The sequence below is a fragment of the Mesoplodon mirus genome, assembly GCF_964341445.2.
Source record: "Mesoplodon mirus genome assembly, chromosome: 12".
Lineage (NCBI taxonomy): Eukaryota > Metazoa > Chordata > Mammalia > Artiodactyla > Ziphiidae > Mesoplodon > Mesoplodon mirus.
In genome coordinates this window covers 32051755-32069406 of record NC_138988.1, presented here as the reverse complement: position 1 = coordinate 32069406, position 17652 = coordinate 32051755, and the positions used below count along the sequence as shown (strand labels likewise).

General features: G+C 37.6%; 1 protein-coding gene across 2 annotated transcripts in view; it reads right to left on the bottom strand.

Moving 5' to 3' along the window:
* The window catches only part of DNAH12 (dynein axonemal heavy chain 12), a 219961-nt gene that overhangs the window by 2714 nt on the left and 199595 nt on the right, over positions 1-17652 (bottom strand). For both annotated transcript variants that reach the window (XM_082639578.1, XM_082639577.1), the window contains 8 exons: positions 17408-17548; positions 15732-15869; positions 14210-14443; positions 13512-13700; positions 11411-11514; positions 9683-9887; positions 996-1133; positions 448-539 (listed from right to left, as the gene is read on the bottom strand). In XM_082639578.1, the coding sequence (XP_082495704.1) occupies positions 448-539; positions 996-1133; positions 9683-9887; positions 11411-11514; positions 13512-13700; positions 14210-14443; positions 15732-15869; positions 17408-17548 (1241 nt within the window). The remainder of the gene's footprint in view (positions 1-447; positions 540-995; positions 1134-9682; positions 9888-11410; positions 11515-13511; positions 13701-14209; positions 14444-15731; positions 15870-17407; positions 17549-17652) is intronic.

The following is a 17652-nucleotide window of genomic DNA, read 5'->3' as shown; positions in this document are numbered from 1 at the left end:
TTTCTTAAGCTGGAAATTCAGTATTTATTTAAAATATATACTTATTATGTCATCAAAATGCAAGAAAAAGTTTTCCACTCACCAGTAGAAATGGGAACTTTACTACACTATAAACTGTTTGAAACTGAGGTGCTCCTACACATTACCAAACAGAACGTAACTGTTATAAAACAGAAGAAGGAAAATAATTTCAACTAACTTTTCTACTAGTAAGACCATTGAAATATTAACTCAAAATTGTTCAGAACCTGAAATTACTCACTCATTAACTGTCCGAGCCTGAGTAATGATTTATGGCAAGAATTCTGATATTATTTATTACTTGTCGTATTCTCTAGAAGAAGTCTTTTGGTTGAGGGGGATGGCAGGGGGGAAAGGTAGCAGACAGCTTATCTCACCTGTGATTCAGCTACAACTGAATAGGTCTTTGCAGTTGAAATTACTTACCTTGTTCTGTCCCAGCGTGCTCCATCCAGATATAATCCATGGATATAAACGCCATCTTCTGGTGTTCCCTCAGATGTATCAGAAGAAAAAACCTGAAGGCAGAAGCACACACTAGCAATGATTTCCTCCCTAGACAACTTTGTCTCATAAAGAAAGCAGTGGCTAAATCTTCAGAACATATTCAGGGAAACTCCTCCATATAATAGCTTCTTAAACTGTAAGACTTTTTCAGTAAAATGTAAACCTAAAAATATATAATACAATTCCTTTTGACATATTTTATATGGTTTTACTGTACCTCATATTAATTTTTTACTAAGATAGAAAAACAGCATTAGATTATTTGAATTGAATATTGAGATATATAAAAATTCTCTCATAAAGATAGCAAGACAAATATTATATACTTTTTTCATGAACACAAAGAATGGAAAGAAGTAGAATTGTTTGTAATGGGCTATAAAAATATGAATTCCCCATATCCTCCTTGCTTAAATACATGCCTTCGATGTAATGATATACTCTGGAGTTTAAGGAGTTTACTGTACCTCAAATTCATATCCTAGTAAATCAATAGGGATGGTATATTTTCTGGCATAATTCTGCATCGCTCCAGTTAAAAAGGCTTGGGTGAAAAAGAAACCTGAGAGCCAAAACACACAAGGTTTTCCTGAATTATACCAGTCCTATAAAGGAAAAAAAAATGCATTATGTTCATTTTTCAGCTTACTCAAGAATCACCTGACATACGATTCCTGATTCTGGTTTTTGTGTATGTTGCCCACACTTTCCATCACAGGACTCTCTTTCCTGACACCAAACACACAACCTATCTTGGCCCTTCTACCTTTTATCCCTTCTAGTTACTCTTCTTGGAAAATTCAAACTAACCTTAACATTAACCTGAATAAAACAAAATTTGAAAGATTCAAATCTTCTGCAAAAAGGCAAATGTAAATTATTTGAGGGTTTATTACATTACTTAACACCACTCAACTGAAGAGAGAAAAAAAAACCACTCAAAAGCAACCATCTTGGGGCTTCCCTGGTGGCGCAGTGGTTAAGAATCTGCCTGCCAATGCAGGGGATATGGGTTCGAGGCCTGGTCCGGGAAGATCCCACATGCTGCAGAGGAACTAAGCTCATGTGCCACAACTACTGAGCCTGTGCTCTAAAGCCTGCAAGCCACAGCTACTGAAGCCTGCACACCTAGAGCCTGTGTTTCTCAACAAGAGAAGCCACCGCAATGAGGAGCTCACGCACAATGAAGAGTAGCCCCTGCTCGCCACAACTAGAGAAAGCCTGCACGCAGCAACGAAAACCCGGCTCAGCCAAAAATAAATAAATACAATAAATAAATTTATTTTTAAAAAAGCAAACATTTTTAGACATCTTATGCATTGTCTAACTATAGCCTTTATGTGTTGGTTCCAGTTCCTTAATATTCTTAAACTCCCTGCCTCCACACCCACTATCCCTGTTCCAGTTTAGATATCCTGGCCTTCTTTCTGTATCATGTGTACCCCTTCTTGTTTCTTCCCTCTGTCTGCTCAGTACATCTATAACGATGCTGCCAGAGTACAGTTCTCCATGCATGGTTTGGATCAAGTTTTAGCATCTTTAATTCTTCAGTGATCTACTACTACCCTACCAAATTAAAGTCTAAAACATCTTAGTCTCCTATTCAAGATACTTCACAACCTGGCCCCAAACTGTATTTATAGATCCATCCCTTTTAGTTCCCCTTTAAACATCTTACATTCTAATCAGAATGTACTTTTGGTGGTCTCTTCTCTGCACTGGGTGGACATCTGTTCTTTTTTCTGCTTATCTTAAAATGGCACTACTCTTATATCCCTCTGGAGGATGAACCCTCCTACACTTTCAATCGAAACACTTCTGGTGGTGGAAATGCACCTTCTGGAAGTGGGTATGTCATTCATGCCTAGCTGATCATACCTGCAGTCATAGTGACTGATTCAGGAATGGACATGTGACCCAATCAAAGCCAGAGATGTAGAGACTTTTGCTGGGACTTCTGGGGAAAAGATTCACTCTAAACCCTTTGAAGTTTTGTGGATGTAAGGCCAAAGTTGCTGTTGCTATCCTGCTACCATCAGACAGAACCTAACTGAGAATGGAGTTAACCCACAGAGACTGGAGCCGAGAGAAGTGCAAGAAGCCAGGATCAGGCAACCACATTTGCACCCTAGGCCAAATGCTGTCTGGAGTCACTTTACTCCCTGGCTTTTTCAATTACATGAGGGAACAAATTAATTTTTGCTTATGTCAAAATTTTTACAACAGAATCAATCCTAAATGATATAGTGCCTTTCATCCTACAGCTGTCTCTTAAGTCCTCTTCCTTTATTTGCAGTGTCCAAAACCATTCATCATTTAGACCAGCTCAAATGTTACCTCATCCAATAAACAAACTCTGATTTCCTAAGTTAAAAGAACTCTCTCTCTTCTTTGAATTCCCAGAGCATCTTATATGTTGCTCTTAGCTTTTTCTTAGATACATAGATTATCTTCCTGTAGGCTATTGGCAACTTGAAGGTAACCTGGCAACTTTATCCAGCAACAAAGCGCTTCAGACAAAGTGAGTCTCAATTCACATTTGAATGAACAGATGAATTGACAAAACGAACTTTGTCTCTGAGTGAGCAGCACACTATGGGAAGAAGCCAGCTTTGCTCCCTGGGAAGAAGAGAACAAACCACTGCTGGAGACAACAGCTTGCAACAGTACAAGCTGTCAGATCAAGAAGAAGAAGAGAAAGAGATGGAGCTTGACAAGGGTACAAACCAGGCAGAACTAGTACCATGCACAAGAAAGCTATAAGAACCCAGAGGCAAGTGTATAGAACATTCCCTTGCTCACTCCAGGGCTTCATTTAGCCAAGAATGTCATGAGTGTCTGGGTCAGCTACTTACATACAATCTCTGAATCAGCTACCATTTACTGAGCACTTAGTGCATACCATGTAGGTGCTAAGTAATTTACATGCATCACCTCATTTAGTCCACGAAATAATTCAGTGAGTTAGGAATTATTCCTCCCATTTTACTGATGAGGAAACTGGGGTGTAGAAAGATGAGTATCTTGCTCAAAGTCACATAGATACTAAGTGTCGGATCCCAGATTTAATCTGAGATTCCAGCCAGTGTGCAAAAAGCTTAAAAAAAAAAAAAAAGGCACAGGCAGGAGGAAGGGAAGGTAAGTAGGGTGAACAGTGAGAGAGAAATGAGAAAAGAAGAAAAAACTCCAGATGACTCAATTTGTTTAATTTGTTAACTCTAAGAATCATTAGGAGGTAAAGTCAAGAGTCCAGGAGAGAGAAAGATGATGGGAAAACTGTACAGCTTCTGTAAGGGTAAGAAAACAATGGGGAAGATCCATTCAGGGGAAGATTTGTGGTGAAGGATGATAAGCATGCCCAGTAATGAGTGAGATTTTCCTTTCTCATTCAAACAGAGTGATTCCAAGGGGAAAGCCAAATTAGGAAAGTAGAGAGTTTGATATGAACTTTATATTAACAATAACAACAAAGGAAATTTGTCCTGGATATTATTCCAGCTGGCACCATGCCAGGACCCCTCTAGGGGACCAAGCTAAAGACTCGTCAAGGCCCTTCAGGAACAAAGCAGTATACGAGAAATGTAAGCAGTTCCGATTAAAATTTCAGAAAAGTTTAGGAAATGAAAAAAAGCAAGATTATGTCAAGGGGAGGATGGAATTAACTATATGTCAGATGCTTTTGATAAGGGACAGAAAGAGGCTGGTACATACAGGAAGAAGTCAAACACATGTCATAGACATGTTGGCTAGAAATTACTCAGGTGCACATACTCTCGCCTATTAAATTAGCAAAGATTAAAAAGGAGAACACTAATTACTGAAAAACAGGCACTCACATTCACTATTGATAGGCCTACAATTGCCTAATTTTTATGTAGGGTGATTACGTAATGTATATCAAAAGCTCTAAAAATATCCAAAGGGAATAGATTAAAACATTAAAAGAATAAAGAACCACTGATCAAGAAGGATTTTCTAGGAACACAAGGATGGTTTCACACTTGGAAATCTAGTGATATAATTCAATGCAATAATAAGCTAAAAAAGAAAAAAAAATCACATCATCAGCAATAAGTGCTAAAAAAGCATTTGGAAAAATTAAACAATTTCTGGATTTTATGAAAGAATAGTTCACATTTACTGAATGCCTATAACTGTTACCATATGAGATAAAAGTGCCCACTTTATGGATGAGGAAACTGAGGCTAGTAAGTAGCGACTCTTCTAGAGCCTAAACACTTAAACCCCCTATTATAGGGACTTCCCTATAATAGGGAAGAATCCACCTGCCAATGCAGGGGACATGGGTTCAATCCCTAGTCCAGGAAGATCCCACATGCCATGAAGCAACTAAGCCTGTGCACCACAACTACTGAGCCCGCTCTTTAGAGCCTGTGAGCCACAAATACTGAGCCCCTGTGCTGCAACTACTGAAGTCTGCGTGCCTAGAGGCTGTGCTCTGCAACAAGAGAAGCCACTGCAACAAGAAGCCTGCACACTGCAACGAAGAGTAGCCCATTTGCCCAACTAGAGAAAGCCCGCACACAGCAATGAAGACCCAACATAGTCAAAAAATAAATAAAATTTTTTTAAAAATGTAAAAAAACCCCTTATATTCTGATTCTTTTGTTAAGGGTATAATCTACATAAAAAGCTCCTATAAATTAATTTTTAAAAAAATTTTCAAAGAAATATGGGCCTAGGAGATGAAGAGGCAATTCAAATCAAAGAGGAAATAAAAACACCTAGAAACAAATGAAAATGAAAACACAACAATCCAAAACTTATGGGATGCAGCAAAAGGAGTTCTAAGAGGGAAGTTTATAGAGATACAAGCTTACATCAGGAAACAAGAAAAATCTCAAATAAACAACCTAACCTTACACCTAAAGGAACTAGAGAAAAAAGAACAAACAAAACCCAGAGTTAATAGAAGAAAAGAAATCACAAAGGTCAGAGCAGAAATAAATGAAATAGAGACTAAAAAAAAAAATAAAATAGAAAAAAATCAATGAAATTAAAAGCTGGTTTTTTGAAAAGATAAACAAAATTGATAAACCTTTAGCCAGACTCATCAAAGAAAAAAGGGAGTGGGCTCAAATCAATAAAATCAGAAATGAAAAGGGAGAAGGTACAATTGATTCCACAGAAATACAAAGGCTCATAAGAGACTACTACGAGCAATTATATGCCAATAAAATGGACAACTTAGAAGAAATGGACAAATTCTTAGAAAGGTACAATCTCCCAAGACTGAGCCAGGAAGAAATAGAAAATATGAACAGACCAGTTACCAGTAATGAAATTGAATCAGTAATTTAAAAACTTCCAGCAAACAAAAAGTCCAGAACCAGATGACTGCACAGGGAAATTCTACCAAACATTTAGAGAAGGGTTAACACCTGTCCTTCTGAAACTATTCCAAGAAATTGCAGAAAGAACACTTCCAAACTCATTCTATGAGGCCAGCATTACCCCGATACCAAAACCAGACAAAGACGCCACACACAAAAAAAGAGTAAAATTAGAGGCAAATATCACTGATGAACATATTTGCAAAAATCCTCAACAAAATACTATCAAACCAAGTCCATTAAAAGGATCATACACAATGATCAAGTGGGATTTATCCCAGGGTTGCAAGGATTTTTCAATATCTGCAAATCAATCAATGTGATACACCATATTAACAAATTGAAGAATAAAAACCATATGATATCTCAATAGACAGAGATAAAGCTTTTGATAAAATTCAGGATCCATTTATGATAAAAACTCTCCAGAAAGCGGGCATAGAGGGAACATACCTCAACATAATAAAGGCCATATATGACAAACCCACAGCAAACCTCATACTCAACAGTGAAAAACTGACAGCATTTCCTCTAAGATCAGGAACAAGACAAGGATGCCCACTCTCACCACTTTTATTCAGTATAGTTTTGGAAGTCCTAGCCACAGCAATCAAAGAAGAAAAAGAAATAAAAGGAATCCAAATTGTAAAGGAGGAAGTAAAACTATCACTGTTTGCAGATGACATGATACTATATATAGAAAATCCTAAAGACACCACCAAAAAACTACTAGAGCTCATCAATGAACTCAGTAAAGCTGCAGGATACAAAATTAATACACAGAAATCTGTTGCAAAATTAATACACAGAAATCTGTTGCATTTCTATACATTAACAACAAAGTATCAAAAAGAGAAATTAAGGAAACAATCCCATTTACCATCACATCAAAAAGGACAAGAAAGCTAGCAATAAACGTACCTATCAAGGCAAAAGATCTGTACTTTGAAAACTTTAGGACACTAATGAAAGAAATTGAAGATGACACAAACAGATGGAAAGATAGACCATGTTCTTGGATTGGAAGAATTAATATTGTTAAAATTACCATACTACCCAAAGTAATCTACAGATTCAATGCAATCCCTATCAAAATACCAATGGCATTTTTCACAGAACAAGAACAAATAATTTTAAAATTTATATGGAACACAAAAGACCCTGAAGAGCCAATACAATCTTGAGAAAGAAGAACAGAGCTGGAGGAATCAAGAGCCCTGACTTCAGACTATGCTACAAAGGTACAGTAATCAAAACAGTATGGTACAGGCACAAAAACAAACACATAGATCAATGGAACAGGATAGAGACCCCAGAAATAAACCCATACACTTATGGTCAATTAATCTATGCCAAAAGAGGCAAGAATATACAATGGAGAAAAGACAGGCTCTTCAATAAGTGGTGACGGGAAAATTGGACAGCTACATGTAAAAGAATGAAATTAGAACATTCTCTAACATCATATAAAAAATAAACTCAAAATACATTAAAAACCTAAATGTAAGACCAGACAGTATAAAACTCCTAGAGGAAAACATAGGCAGAACACTTTTTCACATAAATCACAGCAATATTTTTTCTGAATCTGTCTCCTAAAGTAAAGGGAATAAAAGCAAAAATAAACAAATAGGACCTAATTAAACTTAAGAGCTTTTGCACAGCAAAGGAAACCATCAACAAAATGAAAAGACAACCTACTGAATGAGAGAAAATATTTGCAAATGATATGACCGATAAGGGATTAATATCCAACATACATAAATAGCTCATACAACTCAATATCAAAAAACAAAACAAAACAAAACAAACAACCCAATTAAAAAATGGGCAGAAGAACTGAACAGACATTTTTCCAAAGAGGAAATGCAGATGGCCAACAGGCACATGAAAAGATGCTCAACATTGCTAATCATCATGGAAATGCAAATCAAAACCACAATGAGATATATACACTACCAAATGTAAAATAGATAGCTAGTGGGAAGCAGCCGTAGAGCACAGGGAGATCAGCTCGGTACTTTATGACCATCTAGAGGGGTGGGATAGGGAGGGTGGGAGGGAGACACAAGAGGGAGGAGATATGGGGATATATGTATATGTATAGCTGATTCACTTTGTTATAAAGCAGAAACTAACACACGATTGTAAAGCAATTATACTCAGATAAAGATGTTAAAACACACACACACACACACACACACACACACACACATGAGATATTGCCCTGAACCTGTCAGAATGGCTATCATCAAAATGAATACAAATAACAAATGCTGGCAAGGATGTGGACAAAAAAGAACACTTGTACACTGTTGGTGGGAATGTAACTTGTTGCAGGCACTGTGGAATATGGAGGCTTCTCAAATAACTAAAAAAAGAACTAACATATTACCCAACAATTCCAGTCTCAGATATATATCAGGAAAAAAACAACACTAATTTGAAAAGATACATGCACCCAATGTTCATAGTAGCATTATTTACAATTGTAATATATGGAAGTAGCCTAAGAGTCCATCAACAGATGAATGGATAAAGTAGATGTGGTATATATATACAATGGAATACTACTTGGCCATTAAAAAGAATGAAATTTTGCCATTTGAAGAAACATGGGTGGACTTGGAGGGCATTATGCTAAGTGAAATAAGTCAGACAGAGAAAGACAAATACTTTATGATGTCACTTATATGTGGAATCTAAAAAATACAACAAACTAGTATATACAGCAAAAAGAAGCAGACTCACAGATATAGAGAAAAAACTAGTGGTTACTAGTGCGGGAGTGCAGTATAGGGGTGGAGGAGTGGGAAGCACAAACTACTGGGTGTAAGATAGGCTCAAGGATGTATTGTACAATGTAAGTAATAAAACCATTATTTTGTAATAACTGTAAATGGAAAGTAACCTTTAAAAATTTTATAAAAAAATAAAAACAAACAAAAATAGTCCCATGAAAAATCGGCCTAGGAGATGAGTAGGCAATTCACAGGAGAGAACACAAACAGCAAACACACAAAGCAAAAGAAGCACAGACTCACTAATAATCAAAGAAATTCAAATTGAAACAAAGATATGGTTGACCTATCAGATTGGCAAAAATTAAAAAGCAATCTATGAGAAAGCCTATCTCTCCACATCTTCACAAGTAGGGTTATTTTATTATTAGCTTCTATAGTGAAACAAATAAAGCATTTGTATAATAAAAGGGCAACTGAACACTGAGAGGTCATATACCTATGTGAATTTCCAAAATGTATTTTGGGGGCTCTCCCCACCATCCTCACATAAGCATCAACCATAGGATGGGGGCAAGCGGAGGAGTTGGGGAGGAAAAAGAGTGTGCTGCCTTACACATCCTTTATGTGTGAGATTGCAGGGTGAAGGATTCGGAGATTTCAAAGCACCCATCTTTTCCCTGGTTTTATAAGATAAGAGATAAGAAGCACTGATTTCTAGATAATGGCCAATTATTGATAAATCCAAGCCTCAGGCTCTTTTTGTGATTTACCATCAGTAGGAAAATCACAAGACCAAGTTGTGAATCTTCAAAAATATAAATGTCACATATTACTTGGGTTTGGGTAAAATAAAATTTTAATTTTCTACTTAGTACTTTGAAATGTGTGTAATTTTCAATATTCTAAAATTTTGGTTAGATTACCATGAAACTACTAATCCATTTCATCTAACTCAGAGACATTCAAGTGACCACAGCCAATTTCTAGTATCTCTTCTAGTATCTCCAAAAAAATGAAATAATATATACATTATATATAGTATATATAATTTTTAACCTGTAAAAAGTTCAGCCGGGCTAGAAAGTCTGTGATGTAACTTCCTAGGGGTTTAAGACTTGGGTATGATCGTTGGGCCCATATTTCTGGAACCTTTCCAACAAGCAGACTGCCAGAGAGTGCCTCCAAAGCAGAATCCATGACAACCACGCCCTTAATAGCTTTTTCAAGGTCCTGTAGAGTGTTGCGTATAGTTTTAATTAAACTGCAAGGAAAGAAATTGTGTCATCAGCATATATGATAGTAAATACCAACATACAGTCTTTCCAGAAGAAGAAATAGCAGGATACCATTCACAGCTTTATGGGAGTGTATTCCCAAAGTGTGGTCACCTCCCACTTAATAATATAAAGTAATTTATATTGGATGAACATTTTTCATTTTATTTATTACATATGTATTTTTAAATATAGAAAGTAATATAACTTGCATATCAAAATTGCTGCTTTCAAGGTATTACTGCTTAAGACCAGGCATATTTAAACAGAGAATGATTTAAGGAAAAATATCAGGTAAATAATGTTATAGGTGACATGCAAATATGAAGAAAGTTATAAAGGTATGATACAATGGCTGAAACTTTGGAAACACTGAATTAAAACATACAGTGTATATTCATTTATACCCTTGCAAGTAGTTTGTTTCCCACTTAGGCCCAAGCTGCTAAGAACACCATAAATATACCTGAAGTGAGGGTTTTAGCCTAGAAGCCTAAGCAACCGAGAGATAGTATGTTATGATATGTAAATACATATGGTCTTTGTATAAGAATTACTAAATTAATTAAGGCATCATAGTGTTATAATATGCTTTATTTTAAAATTTCAAAAAGTCTGGAAACTGAAACAAACTTGGAAACACTAGAAAATTCATAACCAAACAATTCTCCATTCCTTAAGCCAGTATTTAACTGTAGAAAATTCAATTTGAAAATTCAAAGCAGGGGCTTCCCTGGTGGTACAGTGGTTAAGAATCCACCTGCCAATGCAAGGGTCACAGGTTCAAGCCCTGGTCTGGGAAGATCTCACATGCCGCGGAGCAACTAAGCCCATGCACCGCAACTAGTGAGCCTGCGCTCTAGGGCCCGCGAGCCACAACTACTGAGCCCATGTGCCACAACTACTGAAGCCCGTATGCCTACAGCCCGTTCTCCTCAACAAGAGAGGCCACCACAATGAGAGGCCCGCTCCACAACAAAGAGTAGCCCCCACTCGCAGCAACTAGAGGAAAGCCCATGTGCAGCAACAAAGACCCAACACAGCCAAAAATAAATAAATAAATAAATTTATTTTTAAAAATTCAAAGCAAATAATTTGTTTGCTATTTTAGGGTACCTAGTCAATCCAGATAGACTCAGGAAGAAAATGGGGCGGGTGTATATGTGTCAGTGGCAGAAAAATGACAAGAGATGTATTTACACATAGACCAAGATAAGGCTCATTCTATCTTCAGTTCCTGAGGAGAAGAGCAATAGGTGGATGAGAAATTATGATTAATGAACATTTTTAACCAGTAAAAGCAGATCTCTATTTCATCACCATTTTTACATTATAAACGATACCTTCCCTTCTGGGGCAGAAGATTTATGCGACTTTAAAAAAGGAGAAAAACTCTAATGAAATGGCAAGTTTTGATAATTTTTTCTTAAAATTTTAATTCAATACCAGTGTATCTTTTTATCAACTTTGGTTGGTAGCCTTCTGAATAACTGGGTATAGAGCTCCTTACTTGTTAAATCTTTCCATTTCTTGTACTAAAACAGTATTCATGCTCTCTTCATATCTCACGGGATACTTGAGTAGTGCTGATTCAATGTCAAAGTCATTTGGTAGCTAAGAGAATAGATTTTGAAGATCACATATTACTCTCAGAATAAATAATTAGTTTCATTCAGCTATAATATCAATTATAGCTAACATTAGGTAATTACTATGTGCCAAGTATTATGCTAACTGCTTTCCAAACATTATCTCATATAATCCTTACCATTCACTATTAGGTGGCCATCATTATCATTTAAGTACAGAGAGGTTAAGTAAATGCCCAAGGGTACAGAGTCCAAAAGCAGTCTGTTTAAATCCATAGATCTCTAACACTAAGGCCCATGCTCTTTACTACAGGATAGAATGCTATGAAGAAGATATACATTTCTGAAAAGTTGTGTAATTTTCTTTTGTAAATTGACTTTTATTTTCCATTAATAAAACTGATTTACCATTTCATAACTCTTTTTAATTTATTTCCAATAAATTATCAACTGGCTCAAAATGGATTTGCTTACACCACTATCAAATAATTAATGTGTAAATGTAGCAAGGTTCCAGGGCATAGGGAAAGAGAAGGCCATTGAGTGTCTGATTTCAAAGAGGCATCTCAGAGACACTTGAGAAGTGATAAAGGGGACTTTGGGGTTCGTGATCAAGCCCCAAGACAATGGAATTCATACTCTTAAAGGGGCAAAGGAATTTCCCTATGGGGGAACTCCCAAACTAAGAAAGTTGAGCTGCCCAGACTGTCTCCAGGCAATGGTCCTTGGGTGGTACAAAAGAATTCTAAGTCATATTAGGTGGTGTCACTCAAGGCACATTTGGCTCAGCACAAACATTCTACCCCAATTAAGTCCTATATGCCACTTCCAGGTAACTTCCTGCTAGGGATCTTGTAAGAGCCACCATTTTGGGAGGGCAAGAACCTTGCCCTGAAGAGATAAACCACACAAGAAGAAGGGGCTGAGGGTGAGAAGAGGCAAATGGCAGAAGCAGCAGTCCAGGGGTGGAGGTTGGAGGAAGCTAGTTTGATTTTACCCAGGGGTAGAAGGCAGTGTTGCTCCCTTCTCCTCTCCAGTGGCCACAGCCAGGCTTAAGGTGAGTAGGCTCTACTTAAGGACTGGTGTAAGGCAAGGGTACCAACTATGAAAGCAGAGTAGGTGCCATCCGTGGATTTTCAAGGCAGACGGGGTAGGGGTCAGGTTCTGCTCTGTCAGAGTGCCTGACACTGATATATGGGGATAATTATAGTATTTATCCTGGAGGGGAGTTGTGAAGATCTGTGCTTAGCACCATAAAGTCCTCTTAGTAGTTCTTTATTGAATTTAAGACACAGAAAAAAGTGAGAAAAGAGATTATCATTCCACTTTACCAAGAGGGCTAAGTACATTGGGCTGTAGTATGGGGGGAAAAAAGGCTGTAGCTGTTAATTTAGTGCTGATCTTATTTCCCTGTGCCTCCTCACTTCTGAAGGTATAGATTAAAAACCATTCCCTCCTTGAACCAGCAAGTTCAGACCATTTCCTCCATTTAAAAAAAGTAGGCCTTGGGGCTTCCCTGGTGGCGCAGTGGTTGAGAGTCCACCTGCTGATGCAGGGGACACGGGTTCGTGCCCTGGTCCGGGAGCATCCTGCATGCCGCGGAGCAGCTGGGCCCGTGAGCCATGGATGCTGAGCCTGCACGTCCGGAGCCTGTGCTCCGCAACGGGAGAGGCCACAACAGTGAGAGGCCTGCGTACTGCCAAAAAAAAGTAGGCCCACCATCTTTATTTAGAAATGATAATAAATCATATATTCTGTATCCACAACTGTAGTTACTAAGAACTTACTATTTGCCAGGCATTATGCAAAGCACTTTAATTTAATGATCTCCTTAATGTTCACAAGAACCTTATACAGTTGGTACTATTATCACTACTTTACAGATTTGAAAACTAATGTTCAGAAAGGCAAAGTATCTCACTCAAGGTCATAATGCTGCTAAATGGAGTTTTCAGATTGACATTTCAGTGCCATTTTGATTTATGTTATATTACAAGTAACATACCTTAAGCTAAACATTACCTTGTTGAGAATATCTTTGGTAATTTCTAGTAGAATCTGGTCAGCACTTCCTGAGGATCCTGTCTGTTTGGAGCCTCCTTGGGTGAGGAGCAAGGACTCAAAGAGGATTTTTGTTTGTTGAAGATCTTTGGAGATATCAACATTTTCATGTAATCCAAATATCTCAGGGTGTTGAGTCAACGGAAGTTTCTACCAGAAAATAGATTCAACAAGCATCACATTTTCACTGGATATGTTAATTCATAAGGTAGACATGTGCAGACCAAAAAGGGTTAAAAATCAACTAAACATCACAACAGAGGAATCAAACTTTTCCAGTTTTCAGTAACTACTAGAAACAAAATATATTGAAAGCTGATTGAACCATAGTACTTGTCTAATCCTATACATTATGGGGGACTACTTCACTATTTGCTTTTTAGAAAAATCACACTAGGGCCTCCCTGGTGGCGCAGTGGTTGAGAGTCCGCCTGCCGATGCAGGGGATACGGGTTCGTGCCCCGGTCTGGGAGGATCCCATATGCCGCGGAGCGGCTGGGCCCGTGAGCCATGGCCACTGAGCCTGTGCGTCCGGAGCCTGTGCTCCGCAACGGGAGAGGCCACAACAGTGAGAGGCCCGCGTACAGCAAAAAAAAAAAAAAAAAAAAAAAAGAAAAATCACACTTGAATCTAACCCTATTTTCAGTGATATCAGTTACCTTAATGAATTCAATGTACTCATTATAAGTGCCTTTGGGAGGTGCAAAATAGTTTCCACTGGGAGAAAACTTATAATGGGAGTTTTCAATTATGTGTGCGTTATAAAAGTCAGCCAACATGGTTAAGAGGAGACGTCTGTCCCAATCATCTGTCACTCTTCCTCCATAGTTACACTCTCCAGTCAGGTAAGAGATAGCTTCAAATGGAGTTGTATCATATTCATTTATAAATAACTGAAACAAAGGAAAAATGAAATGAGAAAAACCTTGAAGTATTTCACTTCATTTCCATTTTAAGATGGCCTTAAATATCTATCAATCAATCAATCTATACACACGGAAGTGGAGTTGGAAGAATTATCATCATGGTTGTTTTGAAGCCCCATGTCATAAAGGCCCTTATCACAGCACAGAAGCAGAAAAATACAATATTCTGTGGTTGTCTAGTTGGATTAATATATTTGGTAAAACATGACAGAAATAATGGGAAAGTACTGGAGTCGGACAGACCTGAGTTCAAATCTTATCTCAATGGGTAAATTTACTTCTTAGCTTTGGTTTTCTCCAAAATAGGGATAATACCCACCTTACAGGGTTGCTGTGAGAATTAAAATTCATGTAAGTAATGTGCCTAGTTCAAAGTCTGAGTGAGTAGGAATTTATAGCGGACATTTGATCTCTTTTCTTTGGTGGGGGGCTGCTGACCATCTCATGCATTTCATGTTTCATTGTAAGTCTACAGAAACTGAAAAAGCCAACCACTCGCTTTCTCAGCCTCCATTGTGGCTAAAGCCTAGGCTTGTGACCTGGGCTTGGAAACTCAGATGTAGCCATCCTAGACTGAACTGGGGTTTAGGGTGCAAAGAAGCAGGAACAGCAAAGAATTTTTTTGATGACATCAGAGAGTGTGCAGTAGACTAGTGTCTGTGTGGCAGTTATGAGCTGTGGTGTCTACTATTTAATAAGAGTAGAAGGAATGCTGTTACCAGACATGATATGATTCTGGATATGACTGTGGATGCCTTGGCTCTCCAGCCATCTTGGTGATTCTGTGATCTACCCAACATTCTTTCAATAAATTCCTTTTCTACTGTTTTTGTTGACTGATAGAGCTAAAGTGTAGACCTGACTGAGTGGAGGCTGAGAGTAGAGTATAGTGAGGACCTATATAAAGCCAACACTGAGGAGGGCACTGCAAAAAGAAAGAACTAGGGTCCTTGATGGCAACACTTTTGTTGAATCAACCAACTCCAGAGTCTGTCCTTCCTCTGCAACTCTTTTTTATGTGAGATAAAAAGTTTCATTATGGTTTAAGCCAGTTTGAATCAGGTTTCCCATTACTTGCAGCAGAAAAATGCAGATGGAGATTATGCTTTATAAGCCAAAATTATAATTATTAATACCATCTAGCCAACTATTAGTGGTGTTGGGAGAACTGAATAAGTCATTCTAAGCAAAGGGAATTGCCTAGGGCCTGGTACACAGTGATCCTCCATCAATGTTAGTTCCTTTCTAATTTTACCTGTAGTTGTCGAATACTGATGCGTAAATCTGATTCATTAAATCCATATGGAATATTCCAACCAAGAGGACCAAATTTCTTTCTCTCTTGCACAAGGGCATGAAAAAAACAAACTCCAAAGAGCAACTTCTCCCATGCCTTTAAGATAAAAATATGCAACAAGAAAAAATTCTGATCAGATTTCCATTACTAAAATGAGGGGAACTGATGATCTTTCATTATAAGATTCTATGATCATATATCTCTACAAACTTTTATTTAGAAAGACTATCCGAAATAATGCTTACTATAAAAAGTATTAATCTTATGACTTATCCAAAACCTCCAAGATAGACAAACTACAATAACATTATACTTTATTAAAATGCGATAGTGCTAGAGAGACATGCCAAGATGGCAGAATAGGAAGACCTTGAACTCACCTCCTTCCTTGATACACCAAAATTACAACTACTTACAGAGCAACTATCTACGAGAACAAACTGAAGGTAGAAGAAAAGATTTTCCACAACTAAAGACATAAAGAGAGAACCACAAGATGGGTAGGAGGATCAGAGAGATACTGTAGTCAGGACCCAGTTTTGCTGACCCACAAATGAGAGGAATATCACAATTATAGAGTCCTCCCCAAGGAGTGAAGGGTCTGAGCCCCACATTGGGCTCCCCAGTGTAGGGGCCCTGCACTGAGAAGACAAGCCCCCAGAAGGTCAGGCTTTGAAAGCCAGCAGGGCTTATGTTCAGGAGAGCTGGTAGGCTATAGAAAACAGAGACTCCACTCTTAAAGGCTGTGTGCAAAATCTCCCTTAGTACTGATGTTTCCTTCCATGCAGGGAAACTTCAATTAATGTAACACTCCTGGATTTTCTCCATCCTTATACTCACTGGTGGAGGGAGGAGTACCTATCTGATGGGTAAATTTGGGGAAAGTCAAACAAATATGCTTTGCTCAGCTTTTCCCTTTTCTCTCTTAGAAGTGAGCTTCCTGCAGGGAAGGAAGTTTTCCTCTGTCCCTCTGGGTAGATAAATGTACTTAATTCTGGGTTCAGTAATACTAAGCCCACTTGTTCACAGATGTAAACTACATCTTCCAACCTAGTCTACATCAGTAATTAAGGTTATAATTTGGTTCCCATATGTTTGTACTTTTTCCTGTTTCTTAACTGGTAAGAATTTGGGCAGAGAAAGGGAGTGCTATTTATTGGGACTCCTAACGTCCTCAATACCATGTGCAAAACTTTTTTATATACGGATACATTGAAGAGTGTTATTAATATGTCAAAACATTATTACTAGAATTTCCATGAAGGCAGATTTTTTTGGTGATGGCAGTGTCTATTTTACTCTCACTGCATTATATCATACCTAACAAACATATTTGTTGAAAGAATAAATAAATAATGTTAAAATAGATTGCTACTCTTGGGTCTTAATTGTCTTAATCAAATGCACTGTTGGACTTTTGTACAAACTAAGAAATATTCATTCATTCAACAAATATTTATTTGAGTATCTACTACATGGGAAGCAGAACACAAACAATTGGGAATAAAATAAGATAGGTACAATTTCTATCTTCTTAGGAAATGCCTGAAGTTTAATATTAAATAAAATATTTATGTTTTCATATTTTTTCACTATAAAAACACATTTTAAAAGTTCCAGAGGCTGAATATTACCAGTTCCTTTCCCTCGCATCCATTGAAAAACTGAGGATCAGAAACTGGATGAGTGACATATGATTGGAAGAGATTTAGCCGAAGACCCGTAGGAGGCTCATTAGTCATTTTTACTCCATTCTGTAGAATTGTTACTGGAAACTAAGACAAAATAAACAAAGAGCATTACTCTAGATAACCAACTCAAGTCCTAAAAATACATACACTAGTGGATTAAAAATAGGTATAAGGGAGGACTCCAGAAA